Source organism: Phocoena sinus, chromosome 2 (assembly GCF_008692025.1).
Source record: "Phocoena sinus isolate mPhoSin1 chromosome 2, mPhoSin1.pri, whole genome shotgun sequence".
Taxonomy (NCBI): domain Eukaryota; kingdom Metazoa; phylum Chordata; class Mammalia; order Artiodactyla; family Phocoenidae; genus Phocoena; species Phocoena sinus.
The window spans coordinates 92,691,635-92,715,127 of record NC_045764.1 but is presented as its reverse complement, the minus strand read 5'-3'; the positions used below and the strand labels follow the sequence as shown (position 1 = coordinate 92,715,127).

Below are 23,493 nucleotides of genomic sequence, written 5' to 3'. Positions count from 1 at the left end.
ATGGAAATAGGGGACCATAAGGAGACAAGATGCTAACCTCATTTAGCACACCTACACTCCAAGTGGACTGATGAGAGTCCTTCTAGAAGCGCCCCCCATTCCCAAGAGCACCGCCCTGGCCTGGCTTCACTCCAGAACTGGGACCCACATTTTTGTTGTCCCAGATGTGGACTCAGTTTTCACCTCCCATTCATGATTCCTCCCCCATGTCTCTCACAGTGGCCCTGATTCCCCCAGAGATAACCCATTCCTCGATACCAATCCTGAACTAGTACATCTGAAATCAGTCCAAATCAAATTCCCAGAAGATAAAAAAATTCTTTATTTCAATGCTCGGCTCCAGTATTCATATACCCTGGCCTGAAGTGGAGAGAGGAAGAGGTGTAGTTAGTAGGTCTTGTCCCCAAGAAGGGGTATATAGCTAAGTCACCCCTCACTCCCAGCACAGACCCTCAGAAGCCCCAGATCCTGAGCTCCAGATATCAGGACATAAGGGTAGGCTCACCAATCTCCAAAAAAGCTCAAAGAGCTTGCTCCTAGGAAGGCAAGCCTTCTGCTCTATTGTTTCCTGCACACTCTTAGGACACAAAGCCCTTCTCTCTGGCCAGGTATCTGTTGGTGAGCCCCAGGAGAATGTATCCATCTCTTCCTCTGCAGCAGCTATACTAGGTCTCTGAAACCCCATTTTGGAGCACCCCTGAGATCAGTTTCTGGAGGTACTGCTGACGCAGAGGGGGCAACTGGGGATACAGCTCAAAACCCTCTGGAAGGGCAGAATTAGGAAGCTTATAGTGGAGAAGGTGCTGCCGAAGACCCTGCAGAGAAGGAAGAAACTTTATGAAGTGGGTAGTGAGATCCTGTTGAGATCTCTGTTCCCCAAGACCCTCCATTCTCCCACCTTCCAAGATGTGCCCCGCCCTACCTCATCTGCCAGCAGCCAAGTTTTCTGCAACATGCTCCTGCGGGCAGCCTTTACCTCATCCTAGAGGCAGAAGAGGGAGTGGTGGCACCAGGCCACAGGCCTATCACTCGCCTGGCCTGGACCTCACCTCCTCCCCAGCTGGCTCAGTTCAACTGCAGGTTCCTTCCCTCCCTCTGGAGATGGGGATGTAACTTACCAAGCTCTTTGGGTCCTGGCAGAAGATGAAGCTGTTGACATGAGCCACAGCCACAGCATAGAGCACAGGGCACCAGTGTGATTGGAGCGCACCAGTAACCAGAGCCCGGAAGTAAAGCTGAAGGAGGGCCAGGTTGTCTTCAGGAGGCGCTGTGTAGCTCTCCAGGGACACAGGCAACTGTGACAGGGGAAATGAGACAAGCTGAGGGTCAGGGTGGAATGTGTATCACTGGACAACAGGGTGGATGGTTGATGGTCACATGAAACAAATCACGAGGGCAGAGATCCGGTCCTAGACAGACATCCATCCCTCTGTATCACAAGGATCAAGGTTAAAGACTAAAGAGCTCAAAAGCAGCGGAAACTGGGAAACTGAGAAGGAGCTGTGAATTTCTACTGCAACTACTACTTGCTTAATCTACTTAAAACTTTCAAAATGTCATGTTCAGCTGCTCAATTCTATTAGCAAACCTTTCAAAAGTTAATGTTCTTTGGAATAGTAATTCTGTTTCTAAAAAAATTATTCTTAATTCTACGCAGAAATGATTAGGAGTTTATGTCCAATGGTGTTTATCACGGTGTTACTTAAAATAGCAAAAAGTCAGAACAACTTTCATGCCCACTAAGGGGTTCTGATAAAATAAACTGGGACGCACTTGCACGATGGATTATGATATAATAATAAAAACGTTGATTTCTTAGATTATTTAATGATGTGAGAAATGCTTACTACCTAACATTCAATGAAGAAAACATTATGCAGTGATCCTAATTTTATAAAAATATATATGCACAGGGACTTCCCTGGTGATCCAGTGGTTAGGACTTGCACTCCCAATTCAGTGGGCACGGGTTTGATCTCTGGTCAGGGAACTAAGATCCCACATGCTGCGAGGTGCAGCCAAAAAAAAAAAAGACTGAAAAAAGGTAAATCAAAATAATTACTACTGGGCAGTGGGATTATGGATAACTGTAAAGTTCTTTTTTTCCCTTAATCTATTCTTTTTCTGGCCACACCACGCGGCATGTGGGATCTTAGTTCCCTGACCAGGGACTGAACCCGGGCCCTTGGCAGTGAGAGCATGGAGTCCTAACCACTGGACCCCCAGGGAATTCCCTGTAATGTTCTTTTTAATTCTTAAAACTATATTATCTTTTTAGTTTTTTATACAAAATATACATTTATATCTTACATATGTATATTAAAATGTTTGTATTTCAAGCTTACCAAAATAAGTTATAATGAAAATAAAAAAACAAATCTTAAAAAAAATTAGTAACTCTTTACAGCTTACAAGTTTAACTCCTTAACCTGGTATCTGAGGCCCTCTAAGACTTTATTAGCTTTGTTTCCAACAAGTTCCCAAGCTGGTATCTGTCATAGACTCCTTCCTCTTCCCATCCTGTCATATTCCTTCCTGCCTCTGAGCTTTTGCTTATGCTGTTCCACTAGGTACATTCTATCTTTCTCCTTAACAATCCAAATTCTACCCAATTTTCCATGTCCAGATCAATCCCCACTTCTTCCACAAAGGCTTCTCCTTGTGGGAAGCCCACTTTGATCTTTCCCTTCTCTGAATCCTGACTTAACACCTAGAATCTGAATACTGAGAACTATGTTGGTTTTAGTACATCTCTTATCTAGACTGTAGCACCTCATAAGCAAGGAGCCGTGCCTTTTTAATAATAACGAACACCTACTGTATGCCAGACACCACAGTAAACCCTTTTCATGTATTCTCTTAATCTCCTCAAAGCCTCCAAGAGGTAAGATAAGGAACCTGAGGTCCACCAAGGCTCCCGCGGCTCAGGACTGCCTGCAAGGCCCAGGACAGGATGCCCATGGTGGGCCCTGCTGGGCTGAGAAAGTACCTGGGTCAGAGGCAGGCCCAGAGCTCGCAAGGCTCCCACGTGTTCCCCAAAGAGGGCAAGGCGCAAGGTGACGCTGAACCGACGCTGCAGGGGGAAGAGAACCAGGGCCCCAAAGAGGTGGTCCCCAAAAGACACAGCCTCAAAATGCTCCAGGAAGTTGGCATAGAGATCCGGGAAAGACGTCAGGCCAGGAAGTGGGCAATCCAGGTTGAGGTTTGGTAGGACTTCAGGCTGGCAGAGCCGGGCCAGGAGGGCTGCCACCAGACGTTGTATTGGGGTCTCCCGGAACAATTCACTGTCCACCAAGAACACACACATGAGCCGTGCCAGGCGGGCAGCAGGAGGCACAGCCCGGAGGGCCTGGGGGCGCCAGCTCTCCAGGACTAGCACCCACTGCAGGGCGCGCATGGCTGTGCCCACAGTGTCAGCAGGAGGAAGCCCCGAGGGGCTGTCTGAGGCCCGGTGGTAGAGTTGAATCAATGGCAGGAAAGGCCAGTCAGTGGGCAGCAGAGGCTCCTTAGCCACAGGGAGCAGCAGGGCTGGGACTCGCTGGAGCTCCCCTCGGTGCAAGGCTTGAGAGGCTAGCAGGCTGTCTCGGGCCAGTGAGCAGTGGGTCAGGTAGCAGCTGCGGATGCTGGGGAGGTCCTGGCAGGCCTGAGCTAGTAGAGTCCCTCGCCCACACCCAAGGTCCCCGCCGCTCCCTAAGGACAGCCGGTCAGAGAAGTCGGCTGCCTCCGGACCCCCTGATGCTCTTTCCCTGTAACAGAACCCAAAAGCCAAAAATGAGGGCTAGAACCCACAAGGCCATGCCAGCTCTCCAGGGTTTCCCAGAGGCTCCTAGGTCCAATCCCGCTCCTCCCTGTTCCCCTAATAACCTTCCATGTAGTGTGTATAGCAGTTAAGAGGATGGGCACTAGAGCCAGTTACCTAGGTGCAAGTTTACAGAACTTCTCTGTGCCTCAGTTTCCTCAGAGTAAAGTGGGGATAATAATGATAATAATACACTCTCATGGTACAGGTAAAACAATTAAAATAGAGACAAACGGTTAAAGGAGTACCGGACAAGGAGTAAGCACTGGGTAACACTTAGCTATTATAAGTGTACAGCTAGTTTAGAACCATTTTTCAGCCATACAGTCACAGAAGTCTCATAATAATACTCTAGCATATTATCCTCATCCTCACTTTACTAATGAGGAAATAGAAACTCAGACAGGTTAAGCGTAATCCATGGAAGAAGGAGAAAGAAACCCAGGTCTCCTGGCCCCAAATTCAGGGCTGCTCTGTCAACCACCACAGCAGCCTCTCAAAGGGCTCAGTTGATGCCACCAACCCTGGACTTACGGGAGGAACTCCAGCCGGAACACACAGCTCAGCAGTAGCTCATGGGCGAGGTGCTCGCTTCCGGGCAGCAGCCGGCTCAGCAGGGCCAAGGCCATGCCGTGATAGAGGGCAGCACTGGTGGCTGACACTGGCTGGAGTGTTGCCTGTGGACAGAAAAGGGGGGAAGGGGGAGGAGTAGGCAGAGGCGGTGAGGGGGGACAAAGCAAAGAGAAGTGAGGAAGAGAATATATGCTGATGGGCACAGGGCCTGGGCATGTCTGCAGGCAAGTAGAACTGCACGGCTTGCCAGAAGCAGCACAAGCTCCAGAGAAGCAGGATGGGGATAATGGGGGGGGGCGGTGGACAGAGGGATGGGGGTTGGGGGCACCCACCGCTCTCTGGGCCAGGGCGAGTGCCAGGTGCTGCAGGTGGTACTCATGGCGCAGGGCCCACGCGGAGAAGGGTGTGAGGTGTGGAGCAGCCACAGGAGCCACACACTGGAGGAAGTAGTTCTGCAGTCCTGGGGCAGCCAATACGGCAGCCAGCTGAGGAAAAGCAAGCTTCAGATTCACAAGGTGACTTTGATGCCCTCTAGGGCTCCCTAGCTGCCCCTTCCCCAGCTAAACTCAGAGAAATGGGTGCTGGCAGAAGAGGCCTCTCTTCCCCAAGGGGCGCCCTTCCCCTTTCTGACTCCTGCCATCTTGGTCCCCTGCCCCCCTAACCAGGCGCCCAGCGCTCACCTGGCCACACAGTCCCTTGTGGATCCAGCCCAGGGTGTTGAAAAGAGAGAGGAGGGCCGTGAGGAATGGGAAGGGGGAGGCTGAGCCAGCCAGACTAAGAGGAGGGTGGCCTCCTGCACAGCCCAGTGACACGAGGCTGGGAAGAGCTTCAGGGGCCGGAGCACAGGACTGTGGGTTGCAGAGAGGGGAGCAGCACCTGGAAGCAGAATGGAGACACTGAGGGGGGCTCTGGCCTGATATGTGCCGGGCTGGAAACAGCTGCTTGGTCTGCGACCAAGGCTAGCGGAAACGTGGCCGTGCAGACAGTGCCCACGTTCCCTGGAGCCCCCAGTCGCTGCCTGCTAGGGATTCAGGTTTCCCTCAGGCTGGGGGGTTCCACCTGGGATGGACCAGGGAGCCAGGCGTAGGAACCCACAAGGAGCGAAACTGCCGCCTCCCCGCCCCACCCCCGGCTCCACAACCGCACACAGTACACACCCCAGCGAATCCCACAGTCTGCCCAGAGCAGGCTGGCTCAGCAGGGGCAGCAGCAGCTCCTCCGACAGGCGCTCCATGTCCTGAAGCCAATCCCCTGGGCACAAGCCTGGCTGGAAGACCAAGACACTCACTGAGCTGATGGTCCAGGACCCCCATTCTCCTGGACCCCATGTACCCAGGCCAAGCCCATGATTCCGAGTGGCCAAGAGTCAGTGTTTAGAGGCTTCTGCCTTCTGCCCCTTCTAGAGGCAGAGGAGACCCTGAGGTTTCCCTGGCACCCACTGTCTAGGGTCTTGAGAGAGCATAAAGGCTCCAGGGAGGCCAAGCTGCTGTTTGCGGTTCTACGGTCCCTACCAACACGACTCCTTGGAAGCTCCACTGGACATGGAGGTGGAAAGAGGAAGAAAGGTAGGAGGGAAAAGGTGGAAATGGGGAGGCAGGTATGGAGAGGTGGAGACAGAGGGAGAACGAGGGTGGAATGCTAAGATGAAGGCAGGGCACCCAGGGCAGCGTGGAAGTCAGGCAGGCAACACTCACCTGCTGGCTCCAGGCCTGGTAGTAAGCGTCCAGGAAGAGCAGGCAGGCAGTGGGCACTGGGCCAAGGGCACTCCACGTCTCAGGTGTGGGCAGCAACTTCAAGGTCTGTCTTAGACAAGGCTCCACGAGAGGCTGGAGCCCAGACACCTGCGTCCAAGTGATTGAGGAAGGAGTGGACGACACACTGGCCTCAGCAGAGTCACTACAGGAGAGCCACAAGGGGCCACTGTGAGGATCTGGCTGCCTGGACTCCCCTCGAAGCTCTGGCCGCCCTCTCCCTGTGGAGGAGCACTCCCACCGGTCCCAGAGCTCCCGACAGGATGTCACCGCCAGCGACTCAGGGCTAGAGCCTACCTTCTGGGCTCAGGGGTGGTGCTACCGGCAGCTAGGGTCAGCTGGGTGAGGACGGTGAGCAGTGAGGCTGCCCTCTGCAGAGCCAGGGGCTGAGGAGAGGGGCTGCTGAGCTCCTTCGGCACAGCCTGCAGGGCTCGAATCAGCACAGGGTACAGCTCCCTGGTGAGTGGGGAGAAGGACCGCCCTTCAGTGTGAGAAGGGAGATGGAAACAGAAGACACAAAGCAAGGCCCGGCCCCGGGCATCTGCAGTCTGGCTGAGGAGGAGCAGGAGGGAGGCCCAGGGCTGCGGACTCTGGGAAGGTTTCAAGAAGGAAGGCTGGGGGCTGAAGGGAAGGAGGTAGCCCCTCAAGGCTTCCACCACAAGAGGGAATTTAAATCTGATTTCACCAAGATACCAAGCTGGGGTGCACAGAATGTGGTTAACCCAGCTTTGTTCCACTCTCCCCCGGCTAGTCCTGACTCCCAAATTTTCTTCCTTTCTCCCAGAATCACCTCTTTCTCATACTCAGCCTCCCTCCGAGCTTGAACCTTGATCAAGGCCAGAGTGCAGAGCTGGAGGGGTCTGTGAGGGAGCCTACCCTTGTCTCTCCTCACCTGTAAAGGTCACCGCCCTGGCCGTAGGAGGCTGCCACGGCCCACAGACGGAAGGCCTCAGTGCTCAGTGTCTCGGCTTCCTCTGGGGGCAAGGCCAGATCCTGGGGAGCCTCAGCTATAAAGCGGCACAGGCGACTCCGGAGATCAAAGCCACTCAGCTGGGGTTGGGCAGAGAGTCTGGGGATCAGGATCAGCTGGGAGCCCAAAGTTCCAGGCCTCAGGTTCTCTCACTACAGAGACTGGCTCAACTCATCCCTGTTGAGGCCCCTCTGGTGCCAGAGGGTCATGGTTCTGGGCTAGGGTGAAACTATCTCATCCATCCCTCCCTTCCTCTCTCCTTCCATCCTTCTTTTTAGCAAGCACTTGCTGGGCACCTTGGCTATGCCTATTTGTATGTGGCCCTTCTGGCCTGGGTCCAGGGAACAGGGAACCTTCCCTTCCCATGAGAGCAGAGCAGGCCTACAGGATACACTAGGCTCCAGGTGACTAGGTTCCTGCCTGGGGGTTTCTGTTCCATTTCTAGGCAACTGGAACAGATACGAAGAGAAAGATGGCATGACTGGGCCACCCAGAGTGCAAGGGCTATGCTTAGCCCCCAGCCCAGCCCTGTCTCAAGCCGCCATCCCTTGCCCTGTGTTCTGCTTACCAGCCGGGCAGCAATATTCCTACCAGCCGAGGCCAGGACACGAAGAAGTTTCATGGCAGGAGCACAGGGCACTCTGTGTAGACTGAGGGTAGGCCTCACCCCCATAGGGGACCAGCTGGTGGGCAGGAACTCTTGAATCACAGTCTCTATCAGCCGAGGGCACTCCAGGACCTGTGCAGGCCAGGACGAAAAAGGAGGTAAGGAGGCTGAGGGTCAAGACCAGGCCTAGCTAGGCTCTTTGCCCAGTCCCTGCCTCCTCTTTCTCACCCTTGTGGCTGACTCCAGGGAATGCCGGGCCACGCGGATGAGCACAGCCAGGATGTCAAGGACCGCAGAAGGTCCTGGGCAGGTCACCTCCAGCAAGTAGCGTAGCCGAGGCAGCAGGTTGGTGGCCAGGAGCCCCTGAGGATCAGAGACACAAACCCACTACCAAATGCAACTGGACCCTAGGCCTTGATGACCCCTCCTGCCCAACATGTGCTGGCCCCGGAGGTCATGGGACAAGTGCAGCTGCCCCAGCACTTTTACCTTGATGACATCATGTCGGGCCAGGTCAGGTGGAGGCCGGTTTCCTTCCTCCGGGCTCTTCTTTTTTGCCTTTTCTGCTGGGGGCTCTTCATCCTCATCCTCGTCCTCCTTGTCCTCCTGGCTGGGCATCAGAGGGAACACCAAAGCTCCATGGTACCAAGAGAAGGTGCTATCGAGGAGCTCCTGCCAGAGGAAAGAGTGTGAAGGTGGGAAGAGGAAGAAGGCATCAGGCCAGAAAGCGGGTCCAGAAGTAGAGGGCAAAAGCCACGCACAAAGGACAGAGAGGCAAGGCTCCTAGGCTTTGGGGCCTTTAGAAGGTAGTGACACAGCCACCCCATTCTGTGCTCTGCCTGGCAAAGCCTCATCAACGAGGGCAGCCCCAGCAGAAGGCGTAGGGACCCTAATGCCTTGAAGCCTCATTCCTATGCCTGTTGTACCTCATCTCCAGGAGCCACCAGCAGAGCCCGAAGAGCCCGGACAGCAGCTGCGATGACCCCATCCACTCTGTCATCCAGAGAGAAGCGCAGCAGGAAGAGGAAACCAGCATCCAAAAGGAGGCACAAGACACTGCCCACTAGCCGGTCCCCGAACTCGCCAGCCTGGGCCTTGAGGGCAGGAGGATAAAACCTTGCTGAATACGCTGAAGTTACAGTCTCTGTCCTAAACCCTTTACTTGTCCAGCTAGGACCCTGGGTTTATCCTGTTCTCAGTGTGACCCACACACAGCTGGTGTATGGGCCAGTGAGTCAGAGTGAAACAGGCAGGAGGTGGGAAAGTCTAAGGGGAGGGGGGCGGGCAGGATGAGGCCAACAGTCCACTCACCCTGCCGATGACCTGGGCCAACACATGCAGCGCTAGTGCTCTCTGCTGGGACACCTGGCTGCGCGTCAGGTGGAACAGCTCCTGAAGGGAGTACCCTGCTCTCTGGAACAGGGACAAGAAGTCAGAAGGAGCCAAGACACAGGGCAGCACCCACCAACAAATACGTGGCAACCCCTATCTGCCATGCACTGAGTCAGATGCCACGGTGAAGACAAAGAAAAGTAAGTGATGTCTCTTGCCTCTGCTCTCCGTGGACCCTCAAACTGGTAAAGAAAATAAGACTGGCGTACAAGTAACCATAGCATAAGGCAGTTTGGGAGGAATGTAGTAATCGGTGTTTAATTTGCAACCAGAGAACAGGAGACAGAGAGAAGGGGCACCTGGAAAAGTGCTGTGGTCTCAGTGGGTGGGTAGAGCTCTGATGGCCTGGCATGGAGCAGAGGGGAAAGGCGTTCCCTGGAGTGGGCTTCAGGAACTGAGCCCTGGAGGTCCTTGAGCACAGCGGGTATGTGGGGAGGAGGCAACAGAATGTGCAGCAGAAGTGAGGGATGCAGAGCTGTGGGGTCAGCAGGGACAGATGGTGGAAGGCTGTTCTGTCGTGCTGAGGAGCCAAGACCTTATTCTGGGAGAATTCCCTGAGCGAGGAAACTTTCTGAGGCAAGGGACAGCCTGAGCTGGGCCAGGGGAAATCACTACAGCAGACCCGTTGGGGAGCAAGCGAACAGCAAGACGGAGTGAGTGGAACATGGCGACTGAACAGACCAGAGGGATCAAGGCTCTGATCGAGGAAGCACTGTAGGGAGGTGACAAACAGAACTGGCAAGTTCTGGCGACTGACTGGAATGTGAGGGAACAAGGAGAAAGATTTCAAGCCTAAGAACTGAAAGGATAGGGACTTCCCTGGTGGTCCAATGGTTAAGACTCTGCGCTCCCAATGCAGGGGGCCCGGGTTCGATCCCTGGTCAGGGAACTAGATCCCCCATGTGGCAATGAAGATCCCACATGCCACAAGGAAGACCAGTGTAGCCAAACAAATAAACTAATAAATAAATATTAAAAAAAAAAAACCTGAAAAGACAGTAAGGCCGTGAACTGGAATAGGGTGCACAGAAGGGCCAAGGCAGCTGAGCAGCAGTCCTTCTCCACATGGTTGTTAAAAGCACTTGCTGAGAGCTGCCCAGTACTCCCTGGACCCCACGCCTCACCTCCGCCTCCTCTCCATGGTGATGTAGGCCCAGATGGGTGGGAAGGTCCACGCTGGGGGCCAGCAGCTCTCCCTGAAGACTGAATCGGGCCTGCATCCTCTAATGGGTACAGAAAGAGAACTATGGGCTGGGGGCACCAGCAACTTCCCCACACCCATTCCTCACCTGTAATCCCAGGCCTCTCAGGATGTAGGACCTGACTCTACCTCTGACCAGAAGTGGGGCTCCTCTGGCCTTAGAGACCAGGCAGGAAGAGGGGTGTGAGCACTAGGAGAGATGTTACTCCAGCTTGGGGGAAAAGAAAAGCCTAAGTTCTGGGTGCAAGACAGCAGCCCCACTCACTGCCACCCCACCTTGCCCTTGTAGGCCAGCTGGCTCTCCTCACCTCCTGAGTCTGCTGCCGTCGGAGTGGAGGCAGGTCTCGGGTCCAATGGAGCTTCTCCAGCTCAACAGTGTCCATGTGCAGCCATTCTTTCTGGGGAGTCACGGGCAGTGCCAGAGCTGGGGAGATGGAAGCAGGTAGTATTCCCTAAGGGGCTCAGCTCACTGATCCACTGGGGTCCCAGCCATCATCCAGAAGCTGCCACATCCACCTCTGCCCAAGGGTCTGGCAGCCTCTGCCTAGAGCTATGACTAATGGCACAGCCCAGGGGCTGGAATGCCTGATATGGCAGAACACACCCCGTCCTGGGCTCTAGCCCCTTTTTTTTTTTTTTTTTGCGGTACGCAGGCCTCTCACTGTTGTGGCCTCTCCCGTTGTGGAGCACAGGCTCCGGACACGCAGGCTCAGCGGCCACGGCTCACGGGCCCAGCCGCTCCGCGTCACGTGGGATCTTCCCGGACCGGGGCACGAACCCGTGTCCCCTGCATCGGCAGGCGGACTCTCAACCACTGCGCCACCAGGGAAGCCCTCTAGCCCCTTTCTGCCCCCAAAGGTTTGTTGGGAGAGGAAAGAGGAAGCGGAGGAGATAAGGAAGAGAAGAGAGAGGAAGCAGAGGAGGAAGGCAGGACCACATACAGCAGGGAAACCACAGTTCTCCACTCTCTAGTACCGACCTTCTAAAGGAGCAGGGGAGTGGAGACAATGAGGAGGGGGCAGCTATACTTCAGCAGAGCAAGATACAGAAACACACACCTGCAATATCCTCCTCCTTCCTCACCACCCCCCCACCCCCATCCAACCTGCTCAACTGGCCTAGAGTTCATCCAGGGGCAGTAGGTTCCCGGCTCTCCTAATTCAATTCTTTTGTTAATCACTAATAAAATCATCCAGTTCCTGGAAGATGAGTGCTCCCACTGGCCTCTCTGCTTCAGGTCTGGCATGTTCACAAGACCTGCGTCAGACCCTCCCTCTCCCACCACCCTGCCGTTATCCTCCCAACACTGAGAGCAGAGGCAGAAAGAACTGTGGGATGGATGGAGCCAGAGCTGGGGCAGCTACTGCAAAGGCAGGGGGCAGATGGTCTGGAGAGGGAGGGGGCCATTCAGCCATCACATTGTGCTGTCTCTTACCAGGGAAGGGGGAGAAGGAGCAGTAACAGGACAGGAAAACAGGAAGCACATGCAGGAAGAATATATGCATCAGCAAATGAAGACTGATTTCAAGCCAATAATAAAGATTAACGTTAGATGTTCAAGGACAGAGAAGATTCTCTCTCTTCCCATCTGCCAGGCCTAGGAGAAGGAATATTTTCCTCTACTTTTATTCCCCAGAAGTCCCCTCCTCCTCCAAACCTGGGGCTCCTGGCTCCAGCTTATCTTCCTGCCTGGGCTCAATGGCAGAAGTTGGCATGATGGGCTCCTCTCCAGTGACCTCAGCAGAGCGACCTCCTGGCCTCTGCTCCTCCATGACCTTCTCTTCTACCTGCTCACAGGTGCGGCTGTGAGATCTCAAGAAGGCAACCAAGCTGGGATCTAGAAGAGAGCATAGAGGGGAGAATGGGTGGGGGCAGATCCTCCCCAGCCTCTATACACCTGAAATCTGCTTAATACTGACTGTCTGTGGGCGCCAAGGCCAAGACAAGCCACTTCCCAGCCCTGGCCTAAGCCCCGGGGCTCTCTTGCAGCCTCGATGACCCATATCTGTCACTGGGACCTGCCTGCCCACCTATTCCTCCACTCTTCACAGTCCCCTGGTCCAGGCCAGTCTGCCCATCCCTGTGCTTGGCCTCAGGTCAGAGGCCCAAAGTAAGTGGCTGTGGAATAAATGAATCAATGTTGACGAGGGCCAAAAAGAAGGCATTTAGGGGAATAGTTTCTCACTTTCAACTATTTTATTTATTTATTTATGCACAAATATTCACTAAAAACCTAATATATGGGGACTTCCCTGGTGGCGCAGTGGTTAAAACTCTACCTGCCAATGCAGGGGACACAGTTTCAAGCCCTGGTCTGGGAAGATCCCACATGCCTCGGAGCAACTAAGCCCGTGTGCCACAACTACTGAGCCTGCGCTCTAGAGCCCACAAGCCACAACTACTGAGCCCGTGTGCCACAACTACTGAAGCCTGTGCACCTAGAGCCCATGCTCTGCAACAAGAGAAGCCGCTGCAATAAGAAGCCCGCGCACCACAACAAAGAGTGGTGCCCCGACTTGCTGCAACTAGAGGAAGCCTGTGTGCAACAATGAGGACCCAGAGCAGCAAAAAAAAAAAAAAGAAAACAAAACTAATATATGGTATGCTCTATATAAGTGCTAGATACATAGTTTGGAACAGATTGACTTGGCACTATTGTTTTGGTGAACAGAAACTAGGAGGGAGGTGTAGTATAGCACAGCATCACATAATAGAGTACCCTGTAGTTGTACTAGAGTACAGCCAAAATAGTGTATACTATACTACAGTAGTACAGTATACATGGTATAATGGTTAAGAACACAGCCCATGAGACCAGGTAGAACTGGGTTTATATCTCATTGGTGTTCATTAACAGGATGTGGCACCAGGCTGTGTGACCTGAGGGAGAATTTCTTAGTTTTGAGCCTCAGTTTTTTTTGTTTTTATCTTTTCATACATAAATGAGGTTAGTACCACCGACCTCACAGGAACAGTTTGAGGATAAAATGAAATGTGTTAAAGTCCTCTGCCTGGCACTCACAGTGAGCCTTCCTCAATAAATGATAGTAACTTCCTAGCCCGGTCTTGGCAGGAAAGGCTGGTACCCGTACCAAGCTGAGCCAGTAACCGCTGCTGTTCCTGCAGGATCTCCTCCGGAGCCATGGCTTGCAGTCTCGCTACATTCTCTTCATGGATGGTCTGGGCTTCCTGCTCAGCCTCCTGGCTTTTGAGCCCCTTCCCTGTAACCAGATGGGGTCCCTGGAAGCTGTAGCTGTTCCATGGAAGCTGGCTGCCCTGCTCCCTAGGTGTGAGTGCCTCACAGGTTGCAGCACCTGGAAGAAGGATACGATCAGTTTCATTGCCTCACCCCAACTGGGCCTTCTGTCCCTCTTCTCTAATCCCATTAGCTCTGGAGACAGATGGAAGCCCCAGAGTTTTCCCAGGCACAGAGTGGAGACCCCCCTGGGTTTGGCACAAGACTCCAGGGCATCCTGGGGCTGGGTTGGGGTGATGACCTCTCTACTCATTTTTCCCCTTGGACTTAGAAGTTTCTCTCAGAAACATCCCACTTTCTGACTCTTCTCTTGGATGTCTAGGCAGCCGTCTGCCTCCAGGGGCCTGCCCCCAGCTCTTCTGCTAGTAATTTGCACCATTAAAAGAATCTTGGCCTACGTCTTTATTTTACAGTCTCTACCAGACACTTCTATCCCCTTCCTTTCTCCTACAGTCAAGTAATGCCCTGCCTTCTCCCTGCACCTGAGACCCAGATGTGGACCCAAGCTGCCCATACTCAATAGTGTAAGTGGAGATATTGGATGGCTCCTCTTTAGATGGCTCAAATGCACTTCAGATTTGAGGCAGGGAAGATGTATATCCAAAGATGACTCTACAAATGTGTATTACAAAAAGACTGAGCCCAAACCTCTTCAAACCCTGCTCACCCTCTGGTGGGTGCAAGGTAGATGCAACTTCTCCAACTGGTGGGACCTTGGCTTCAGATGCTCTCCTTGCTGCAATTTCCTGGGCAAAGATACTTCTCTTACCAGATGTTGCTGGCTTCCCCTATGGGGCAAAAAGAAAACCCAGGTGACCGATGCTCATTACCCCATTCTCTTCTCAACCTCTTTATACCAAGGTCGCTGGAACAAAGAGAGATATAAGAGACTTGCTTAATCTCCAAGGGTCACAACCCTAGTCCTCAGAGAAAGCAGGGCTCTATAGAAGCATAGGTTTTGAAGTCTGACAGACTTGGGTTGGATTTCTGGCTCTTCTATCTATTAGATGTGTGGTGTTGCAAAAGTTATCAGTTTCCTTATCTGAAAAATAGAGATAATGATACCTATATTACATGGCTGTTATAAGGATCAAATGAAGTAATGCATGTAAAGTGCTTAGTGTGATGCTGTTTTAACAATGGAATTGCTTATCATTATTAAGATTATCTACCTGGGGAATATGCACTATGATGCTCACAAGACTGTCCTCCCCTAAACACCATGTGAGGTCACCGCTGCCTACCTGTCTCCCCTGTGAGCGATGGAATACAGGAGGGAAAGCAACGCCACAGGGCACAGGCAGATTCACAGCCACTGAACTTGTATCTCGTTCCTGCAGCAACAAAGTACAAAGCAGTGAAGATACAGAGATTTCCCCAGGCTGGACCCTATCCTCCTAGCCTCAGTTCTACATGACTAGAACCTCACCCTAGGGAGTCATGAACCCATCTTGCTTCTTAAGCCATAGTGATTCTAAACCAGCCCCCAACCTGACTGCACGGGGATAAAGTCCCATCTTTCTGAATCACTCTCTGCTCAGTAAGGCTCACCACCCACACGCAACATCCTTTCTGCCCTTGGATGCCTTGCCCCACTCAACCAAGGTGAGACGCACAATAATCTTAGTCAAGACAGCAGTGATGTGCTTATCATGCCTGTTCAGCCTCTCTTCAGGGTCCTCATGTTCAGGCAGGGGATGGCCGGGGCTGGGCCTGGCTCTCTTTGGGGGACCAGGAACCAAAGCTGGGGGCAAATCTGGGAGATCTGAGAAAGAAAAAAACCCAGATGTGAGGTTACTCATATCTTCCCAGGAAGAGACTGAGGGCTAGGAGAAAGCCAAAGAAAGAAAGGCAGCTGCTGTGCAGCGCTGGCTCAAGCTGTGTCACCTTGGGCAAGGTATTTAACCTCTTTGAGCCTCCGTTTCTTCATATGTAAAATGGGGCTGCAGCAACAGGGGTTACACAGTTCTGAAATAATGATGGGGAATCCAGCCACATCAGGAAGAGGGAGAGACCCTGAAGTTGTACCGCTCTCCTTTTCAACCTCATACCCACAGCCACTCACTGTCCAGCATCACCACATCCCGATGATCCTGCAGTGGAGGCCTGTCCGGGTTAGCATCACCACCACTCCTACTTCCTTTCTTCACCAGTTGTACTGCTGGGGCTGCACCAGCTGCAAGAAACTGACTCTGGAAGCGCAGCAGGTCCACCTCGGACTCCCCTGGCTTTGGTCTCGACAGCATCTTGACACTCCAGCTGCCTCCCTTGTGGGATTCCAGCACTGCTTCAGTGTAGGGAATTCACTCTCATTCACTCCTAGAAGCAGTAAAGATGATGGGCCCTCTGCAACTGAACCCTGATTCTCTTTTTTTTTTTTTTTTTTTTCAGTACGCGGGCCTCTCACTGTTGTGGCCTCTCCCGTTGCGGAGCACAGGCTCCGGACGCACAGGCTCAGTGGCCATGGCTCACGGGCCCAGCCGCTCCGCGGCATGTGGGATCCTCCCGGACCGGGGCACGAACCCGTGTCCCCTGCATCGGCAGGCAGACTCTCAACCACTGCGCCACCAGGGAAGCCCTCTGATTCTCTTTTTTGTGCATCAGAAAAGACTCCTTTTCCCTGGGTTCGGTGGACTCATTCCTCCCCATTCATACCTTATTGCCATTCCCTCCTTACTTAGCTCTCCCTGATGTCAATAGCCCAGCAACAATATTTACTGCCACCTTAGATTGTTTACAATCTGTGGATGATAAAAACTTTCAAGAACAACCATACGGGACCTAAGGAAAATGTCATTAGGAGCCAGGCGGATAAATGTGTCATACCGGGGAGTGGTGATTCGGTATCATACTGGTGGGAACACGCCTGGCCGAAAAGTATTCAAATTATTAAAAACCTTGGGCTATAAAAGATCAATATATAAAAATCATTTGTATTTCTATACACTATTAAAGAACAATCAGAAAACGAAATTAAGAAAACAATTCTATTTACAATAGCATCGAAAAGAATAAAATACTTAGGAATAAATTTCACCAAAGCAGTTCAAGACATATTCTGTCGGGCCCCACAAGGGCCCCTAGGGCTCTACGGTCGCGGGCGCTCCTGGGCCACCTGCGTCAACAAAGAGAAATCACAGAGTCTTAGCCTATGCTGCCCGCGGATGGAGGGCCGTGCCCAGGATCTCCGCACCGACGAGGCCGCGGCCGCTCCTGGCCAGATCAAAGACACTGGGGCAGACTCCGACAAAGAACTGGATACCCTGTACCAGAGCCCTCCGCCGGGATCTCCTATAGTCCGTCCCGCTAGCCCAGCCACCTACTTGGCCTTGGACCACCCGGACGCCGCCATCTTGCCCAGCTGGGGCCGGGCTTCCGCCGCCACCAGTTCTGAGCTTCCGCCCCGCAGCCCGGCCCCGCCTCTTCAGGTCCTGTCTCCGCCCACTCTCGGGAGGGGTTTGCCCTCTTGGTGTTCAGGAGTCGTGAGCCTGAAGGTATTACGCTTGCCGCGTCCCGCCGCAGCGCGGAAACTCTGGACGGACACTCTGTACATATACAACACCCGTGACAGAGGCAAAGGGTTCCGCAGACGCCCTTCCGCACTCACCAGCCCGGATTACCACATCCTACACTCCCAAGCTCAGGGACAGCACATAGAAACCTGCATAGACTCGACTGTGACCTCCCCAGTGTGATTATGGGCGATCAAGAAGATAACCAGGAAAAAGGAAAGGTGAGCCCAAGGAAAGAAACACTGCAGGAATGGTGATAGTGAGGAGAGGAGAAAACAGCCTCATTGCCTGCAGGGTGATTCACTTCTTGAGCATCCTGCCTTTGTTCGTGCCAATGTCTCTTTTTCCTTCCATCCCACCCCAGTCTTTTTCTTCCTTTAAGGCCTGGTTGGAATCAGCTCTAAACTTTTGCCAACTGGGCCTACTCACTGAACTTTCCTTGGAATCTTCCATCTGCACCACTTGTGTGCCATGTTGGGAACATACTGCCCACTTTCAACTGTCTCCAGTTACCTTTTCATAAGTACGTACCCTGTTCCCTTGTATAGACTGTGAGTTCCTTGGGGGCATCAGGCCTTCTTTTTTGCATCCGTAATGCTTAGCACCCAACATACTGCCATGAACATAGGACCTTAGTAAATCATTGCTTGATTGAAGGCTGTCTTAGGGCAGCCAGTGTTAGTCCAGGAGTTCTCAAACTTTAGCAGGCATCAGAAACACCTGGAGAGCTTGTTAAACCAGATTTCTGGGCCTCACCTGAGTTTCTGATTCAGTAGTTCTCCAATAGGACCCAAGAATTTGCATTTCTAACAACTTTCTAAGTATTCTACAGAATCCTTCTTTAGTTCTCTTGGTTTCAAGTGCAGCAGTAAATTTCAGCCACTAGGATTTAGCCAACCTTGGGGGTCCAAATTGTACTGGCTGTTCAGAAGTTATGGTGAATGAGGGAGGGAAATTGGATCCAAAAATGCAGGAAGAATGAATGTAGAAAATCACTGTTTGCAACCACTAATCAAACAATCGCTCCAGACAATAATCATCAATAACTGATAAAGCTATTAGGTAAAAGGTTGATGAGAACTTAGTATGGGTGGATCAGGTGGTCAACTTTTCAACCTACTGATGAATCTTAACATCACTAAAAGTGAGGCCACTGGACATAATGTGCCCCCTGATATGATGCCACTGAAAGTACAAACCATGTCCTAGGAAGCCTTCATGCCAAAAAATTGAAGCTGAATCTAGTCAGGCATCTAGATCTAACTATCACCTCTAACTACATTAAGAGATTATCAATTAAACATGTCATCCTTGTTTGTATCCTGATTCAAACAAACTTATAAAATGACGTCTTTTGAGACTGTTTGGGAAAACTGAACACAAACTGAGTTTTATATGATATTAAGTATTTTTAAAAGATTTTATTGTGTATGGGGAGTTCCCTGGTGGTCTAGTGGTTAGAATTCGGTGCTTTTACTGTCACGGCCCAGGTTTAATCCCTGGTTGGGGAACTGAGATCCCGCAAGCCAAGTGGTATGGCCAAATAAATAAATAAATAAGTAAAATGTGTTTAAAAAAAAAAGTGGGGCTTCCCTGGTGGCGCAGTGGTTAAGAATCCGCCTGCCAATGCAGGGGACAGGGGTTCGAGCCCTGGTCTGGGAAGATCCCACATGTCGCGGAGCAACAAAGCCCGTGCGCCACAACTACTGAGCCTGTGCTCTGGAGCCCATGAGCCGCGACTACTGAAGCCCACGTGCCTAGAGTCCATGCTCTGCAACGAGAAGCCACCACAATGAGAAGCCCACGCACCGCAACGAAGAGTAGCCCCCTCTCGCCCCAACTAGAGAAAAGCCCAGGCGCAGCAACGAAGACCCAACGCAGCCAAAAAAAAGTATTGGGTGTGGATGTGGTTCTTTTTGAAAAATAAATTTTATTTTTTAAATTTATTTATTTTTGGCTGCGTTGGGTCTTCGTTGCTGCATGTGGGTTTTCTCTTGTTGCGGTGAGTGGGTCTACTCTTCGTTGGGGTGCTCAGGCTTCTCATTGCGGTGGCTTCTCTTGTTGCAGAGCACAGGCTCTAGGCACGCAGGCTTCAGTAGTCGTGGCTCATGGGCTCTAGAGTGCAGGCTCAGTAGTTGTGGTGCATGGGCTTACTTGCTCCGCAGCAGGTAGGATCTTCCCGGACCAGGGCTTGAACCCATGTGCCCTGCATTGGCAGGAGGATTCTTAACCACTGCATCACCAGGGAAGTGCCAAATAAACTTTATTTTAGAATAGCTTTAGATTTACAGAAGAATTGCAAAAAAAGAAAGCTTCCATTTACTCCAAACACAGTTTCCCCTGTTATTAGCATCTAACACTAATATGGTACATTTGTTGGAATTGAAAAACCAATATTGACATACTATTACTACTAAGCTCCATACTTTATTCAGATTTCCTCAAATTTTCCCTAAGGTCCTTTTCCTGTTCCATCCAGCATACCACATTATATTTAGTTATCATGACTCCCTAGGCTCCTTTGGCTGTGATAGCTTCGTAGACTTTTTTTATTTTGTTGGCTTGGACAGTTTAGAGTAGTACTGGTAGGGTATTTTGTAGAATGTCCCTCCATTGGGATTTGTCTGATGAGTTTCTCATGATTAGACTGAGGTTATGGGTTTTAGGTCCTCCCCCTCCTTTTTTTAAAAAAAATATTTATTTATTTGGCTGCACCGAGTCTTAGTTGCAGCATGCGGGATCTAGTGACCTGACCAGGGATTGAACCCGGGCCCCCTGCATTGGGAGTGTGGAGTCTTAACCACTGGACCACCAGGGAAGTTCCAGGTCCTCCCCCTCCTTGAGGCTGGAGTATCTACATAAATTATTTGTAATTCTGCATGGGAGATTTGTCTATGCTCCCCATGAATTAACTTATTAATTTATAATATACTTTTAAATTATTAATAAATTATAACTTATTCACTTATATATATTTATATTTGACCCTTTGATAAACCCCATCATTTTCTGTGTGTGTGTGTGGTTTTTTTGGCCACACCACATGGCTTGTGGGATTTTGGTTCCCCCACCAGAGACTGAACCCAGGGCCTTGGCAGTGAGAGTGAGGAGTCCTAACCACTGGACCTCCGGTCCTAGAATCAGCCATTTCTCCAAGGACCCTTGGTTCTTTTTATTGGAAAATGGTATTAGAAACCAAGATTTGGGTGCAAGGTATACTCATTGCTACTGGGGTGTCTGGCTTTTTGGCCCTCCTCAGCTGACAAAGAAAATATATGTGTATACTGTTATATATACACATATCTATAATTATTTCTGTATGTAACCATCTGAATCTATATATGGATGAGTTTTTTTTAAGTCTGTTACAGATACACAGTGTAATATTTACAGCTGAAATTAATTATATGGCTAAGATTTGCTTTTAAAAACTCCAGCAAAAGAACAAAAAAAAATTGGGGATAATACAACACAACTGGCTAAGATAATCATTGAAGCAGAATGATGGGTACATTTGGGAGTCATTATACTCTTCTGTCTACTTGTGTGTATGTTTAAAATACTCCATAATAAAAAAGGTTTTAGAAAATAGCCTAAATTGCCATGTTGCTATTAAAGTGGGTCAAAAAGAGCACTACAGACAGCCAGATATGTGGCATTCACACACAGATACATTTTTTCTCTCAGGGCCATCCCTAGGTGAAATTTTGAAGAGGACAACTGTTTTTCTTCCACACATTTGGACCCATCTGCTGTTTCAGAAACCCCAAGCTTATTGCTCTCTTCCTACTTCCTAAACCTGCTTTTGGGGAAAAACCTGATCATTTGAAAATGCCCCTTTCAGAGTGTGGTCTTTTCTAGGAACTTACTTTCTGCTTCATCATCAACTGGGCAAGGAGTGACATTGTTTATGGCTTAGGGATTTCAGGCAAGGGGTGTTTGGCAGGTACAGCAATAGTCCCCCAGCACCCCTGACATCACACCTGTAACGCAGTTTTGCTCCAAGTCCCAAAGTCAAAGATTCCCTGCATTCTCTAAGGTGATGAGGAACACAGACAGTCTGTGGTCTGCCCCATTCCTTAAAGGAACTTCCCAACTCTTACCTCTTTAACCAGTAGTTGGGAAAGAATATAGCCTTGGTCACAGGGCCAGTGAGACTGCCATGACCCCATAACTCATGCTGGTTCCCCGCCACTCCCTGAGGTGGGGACAGGAGGTGGAGTCCTAACTCTGAGAAAGCTGAAGCAGCTACTTCCTGAGACTGCTGGAAGTTGCCATCAAGATGTTCTGCTGCTATGGGCAGGTGGTTCTCATTTCCAGTTTTGTCTTTGTCTTCTCTGGCTCCTTGGCCTCCTTGGACAGTCGTGGATTATAAAAGGCAGAGAGTGGGCAAATACTTATTTCACACGAGTAGGGTGATGCCAAGGCCCAACCTAGCTCCACCCATAGTAGGGGGCTGCTGCTGGCCCTTCCTCTCTCCTGGGATAGATCATAACTGGCTCTGCTTCTGTTCTGAGGACAGGAACCCCTAGGACATCTGCTCATACATTAGGTCAAATACATTTCCTGTTGATTCGATTAGTTTCCTTCCAAGCAATGCATTTACAAAAGGAAGGGAGATTTTTGCAGGCATGTATTTGCAAAGGCAGCCAACCTCCTCCAGTCACACACACACATCTTCTCCCCATCCACCCACAGAGCATCAGTCACATTTAGAGTTTGCACAAATGCACACCCTCCCTCATACATCACAATGCACACCCTCTCACCCACCTACACACCTCTTCCACAAAATCACACCTGCTCTCATACCCTTAAAGTATGTTCCTTTACTGTGCCCAGAGAGAGAGAGAAAGATGGGGGAGATGGGTAAGAAGAGTGGGTTGTGAGGGCTCAGGAAGGCAAGCATGCTGTGTAGGAGCTGGAAAGTCAGAAGACCAGGACCCCACAGTCCTCTTTACCCTGCAAGTAGAAATACTAGGAATCGAGAGGGGTTCAGAAGCAGGGGTAGAGGAGGCAGGCACTCAGGGTGCCAGGTCCCACATGGACAATATGCTGCCCCAGAGTGAGAGTGATGTGCCTCAGCCCTGCAGCTGAGGTAGAAAGTTTGTCAAGGCTGTGAGTGGAGAATGCAGAGGTATTCATGATATGTTCCAGAAGCCCATTTTGCCTGGTAGCAAAGGATGGTCCTTGGGCTGGGATTCTCATCAGAGTTCAGGAAATGGGTTTCAGGGGGAGGGTTGGGATAAGGGGTGAAAAGGAAGTGAAAGGCTGGGTTTGGACTCTGGGTTCAACACCTTCTAGGAGGGGTCTTCCCAGTGTCAGCCAGAGTCAACAATTTCCTTTCACTGGAAACTTGAAGTCCCCTCCAGAGAGGAGAGGTGGGGGAGAGGACCTTGAGAAATGATAAGTGCTCAAGTTCAGGGCTGCAGCAACCGCACTGCCGCAGTAGCCGTGGCCCTGGTGAATCTGGCTTCAGCCCCAGACTGTCGTCTGCCTGCCCTGATCCGACTCAGCCTGAGCTCAGACACTGTGGATTCTGGAATGGAGCAAGGATTTTCCTTTAGGATAGAGTCCTGAAGCTGACCCACAACGCCCCAGAAAATTGCCTGAGCTCTCAGTGAAACGGAGGCTCAGGCCCCTGCCATCCAACTCTAACAGCGCTTCTCCCTGTGATGCCGCCTGGGGGCACCCCCAGCTGGGTCTGAGGCTGCCTCCCTGCACTGCTACTGTTGTTATCATAAGTATAATTAATAAACAAGCACTGATGGGGCCAAGAGGAAGAAGAGGCAGGCCCCTGCTGCTCAGGAGAATCCCTGAAAAGATCCAATGAGGCTGCAGGGAAGTGGAAGGCGGGTTGGAGGGGGCACTGAGTGGCTTGTCCCTCCTCCCCAACCAGGACTTCTGGGAAGGGCCCTTTGGAGTGTAGGCTCCTGTAGACAGTAAAGGCAAGGAAAAGAGGAGGGGAACATTTGGTAGATTGGATTTGGAACTAGCTCTTTCTCTGCCTGAAAGGATGTCTGTGGGCACGGCCATCCCCTTGATTACTGGTTGTGGGGCAGGCCAAGTTCTGAGGCAATTATTCATTCATTTAACAGGCGTCTGTCTACTTACTTATGGCGTGCCTACTGTGTGCAAGGTGGTCTACTAATAATAGCTAATGTTTTATTGGATATTGTGAAGACAGCCAACTTTCACACCACATCCTGGGGCATGGAGGCAAAAAGCAGAGGAAGCAATTGGGGAGAATGACAGCCCCAAAAGATATGGGCCATTGGGCTTTGACCTATGTAGTGTAGCAGTGGGGATAGCAGATAAAACCTGAGTATTACCAAGATCTCAGAAAACTCAAGACCCAAGGCCCAAGGTCTTGGAGATAAAGGGGTGGGAAATGGAGTACGAAGATGGGGAATTTGGGCGAAAGGCTCATGA

At 51.2% G+C, this 23,493-nt stretch overlaps 1 protein-coding gene across 3 annotated transcripts; it reads right to left on the bottom strand.

Moving 5' to 3' along the window:
- Positions 1 to 298: 298 nt before the first annotated feature.
- RPAP1 (RNA polymerase II associated protein 1) lies at positions 299 to 16,950 on the bottom strand. Of its 3 annotated transcripts, none has more exons than XM_032623769.1 (25): positions 16,873 to 16,950; positions 15,615 to 15,868; positions 15,166 to 15,314; positions 14,794 to 14,883; positions 14,217 to 14,337; positions 13,386 to 13,607; positions 11,951 to 12,130; positions 10,602 to 10,717; positions 10,217 to 10,315; positions 9,012 to 9,113; positions 8,627 to 8,794; positions 8,190 to 8,372; positions 7,929 to 8,063; positions 7,662 to 7,832; positions 7,016 to 7,209; positions 6,421 to 6,579; positions 6,067 to 6,268; positions 5,530 to 5,639; positions 5,053 to 5,248; positions 4,705 to 4,857; positions 4,334 to 4,476; positions 2,990 to 3,746; positions 1,119 to 1,295; positions 923 to 982; positions 299 to 815 (listed from the first exon to the last, which is right to left on the bottom strand). In XM_032623769.1, the coding sequence occupies exons 2-25, from the start codon at positions 15,793 to 15,795 to the stop codon at positions 666 to 668; spliced, it is 4,218 nt and encodes a 1,405-aa protein (XP_032479660.1). In that variant the 5' UTR covers positions 15,796 to 15,868; positions 16,873 to 16,950; the 3' UTR covers positions 299 to 665. The 3 variants fall into 3 exon arrangements, with proteins under 3 accessions (XP_032479660.1, XP_032479661.1, XP_032479662.1); XM_032623770.1 differs by having other exon boundaries at positions 16,570 to 16,913; XM_032623771.1 differs by having other exon boundaries at positions 7,016 to 7,173; positions 15,615 to 16,913.
- Positions 16,951 to 23,493: the final 6,543 nt, after the last annotated feature.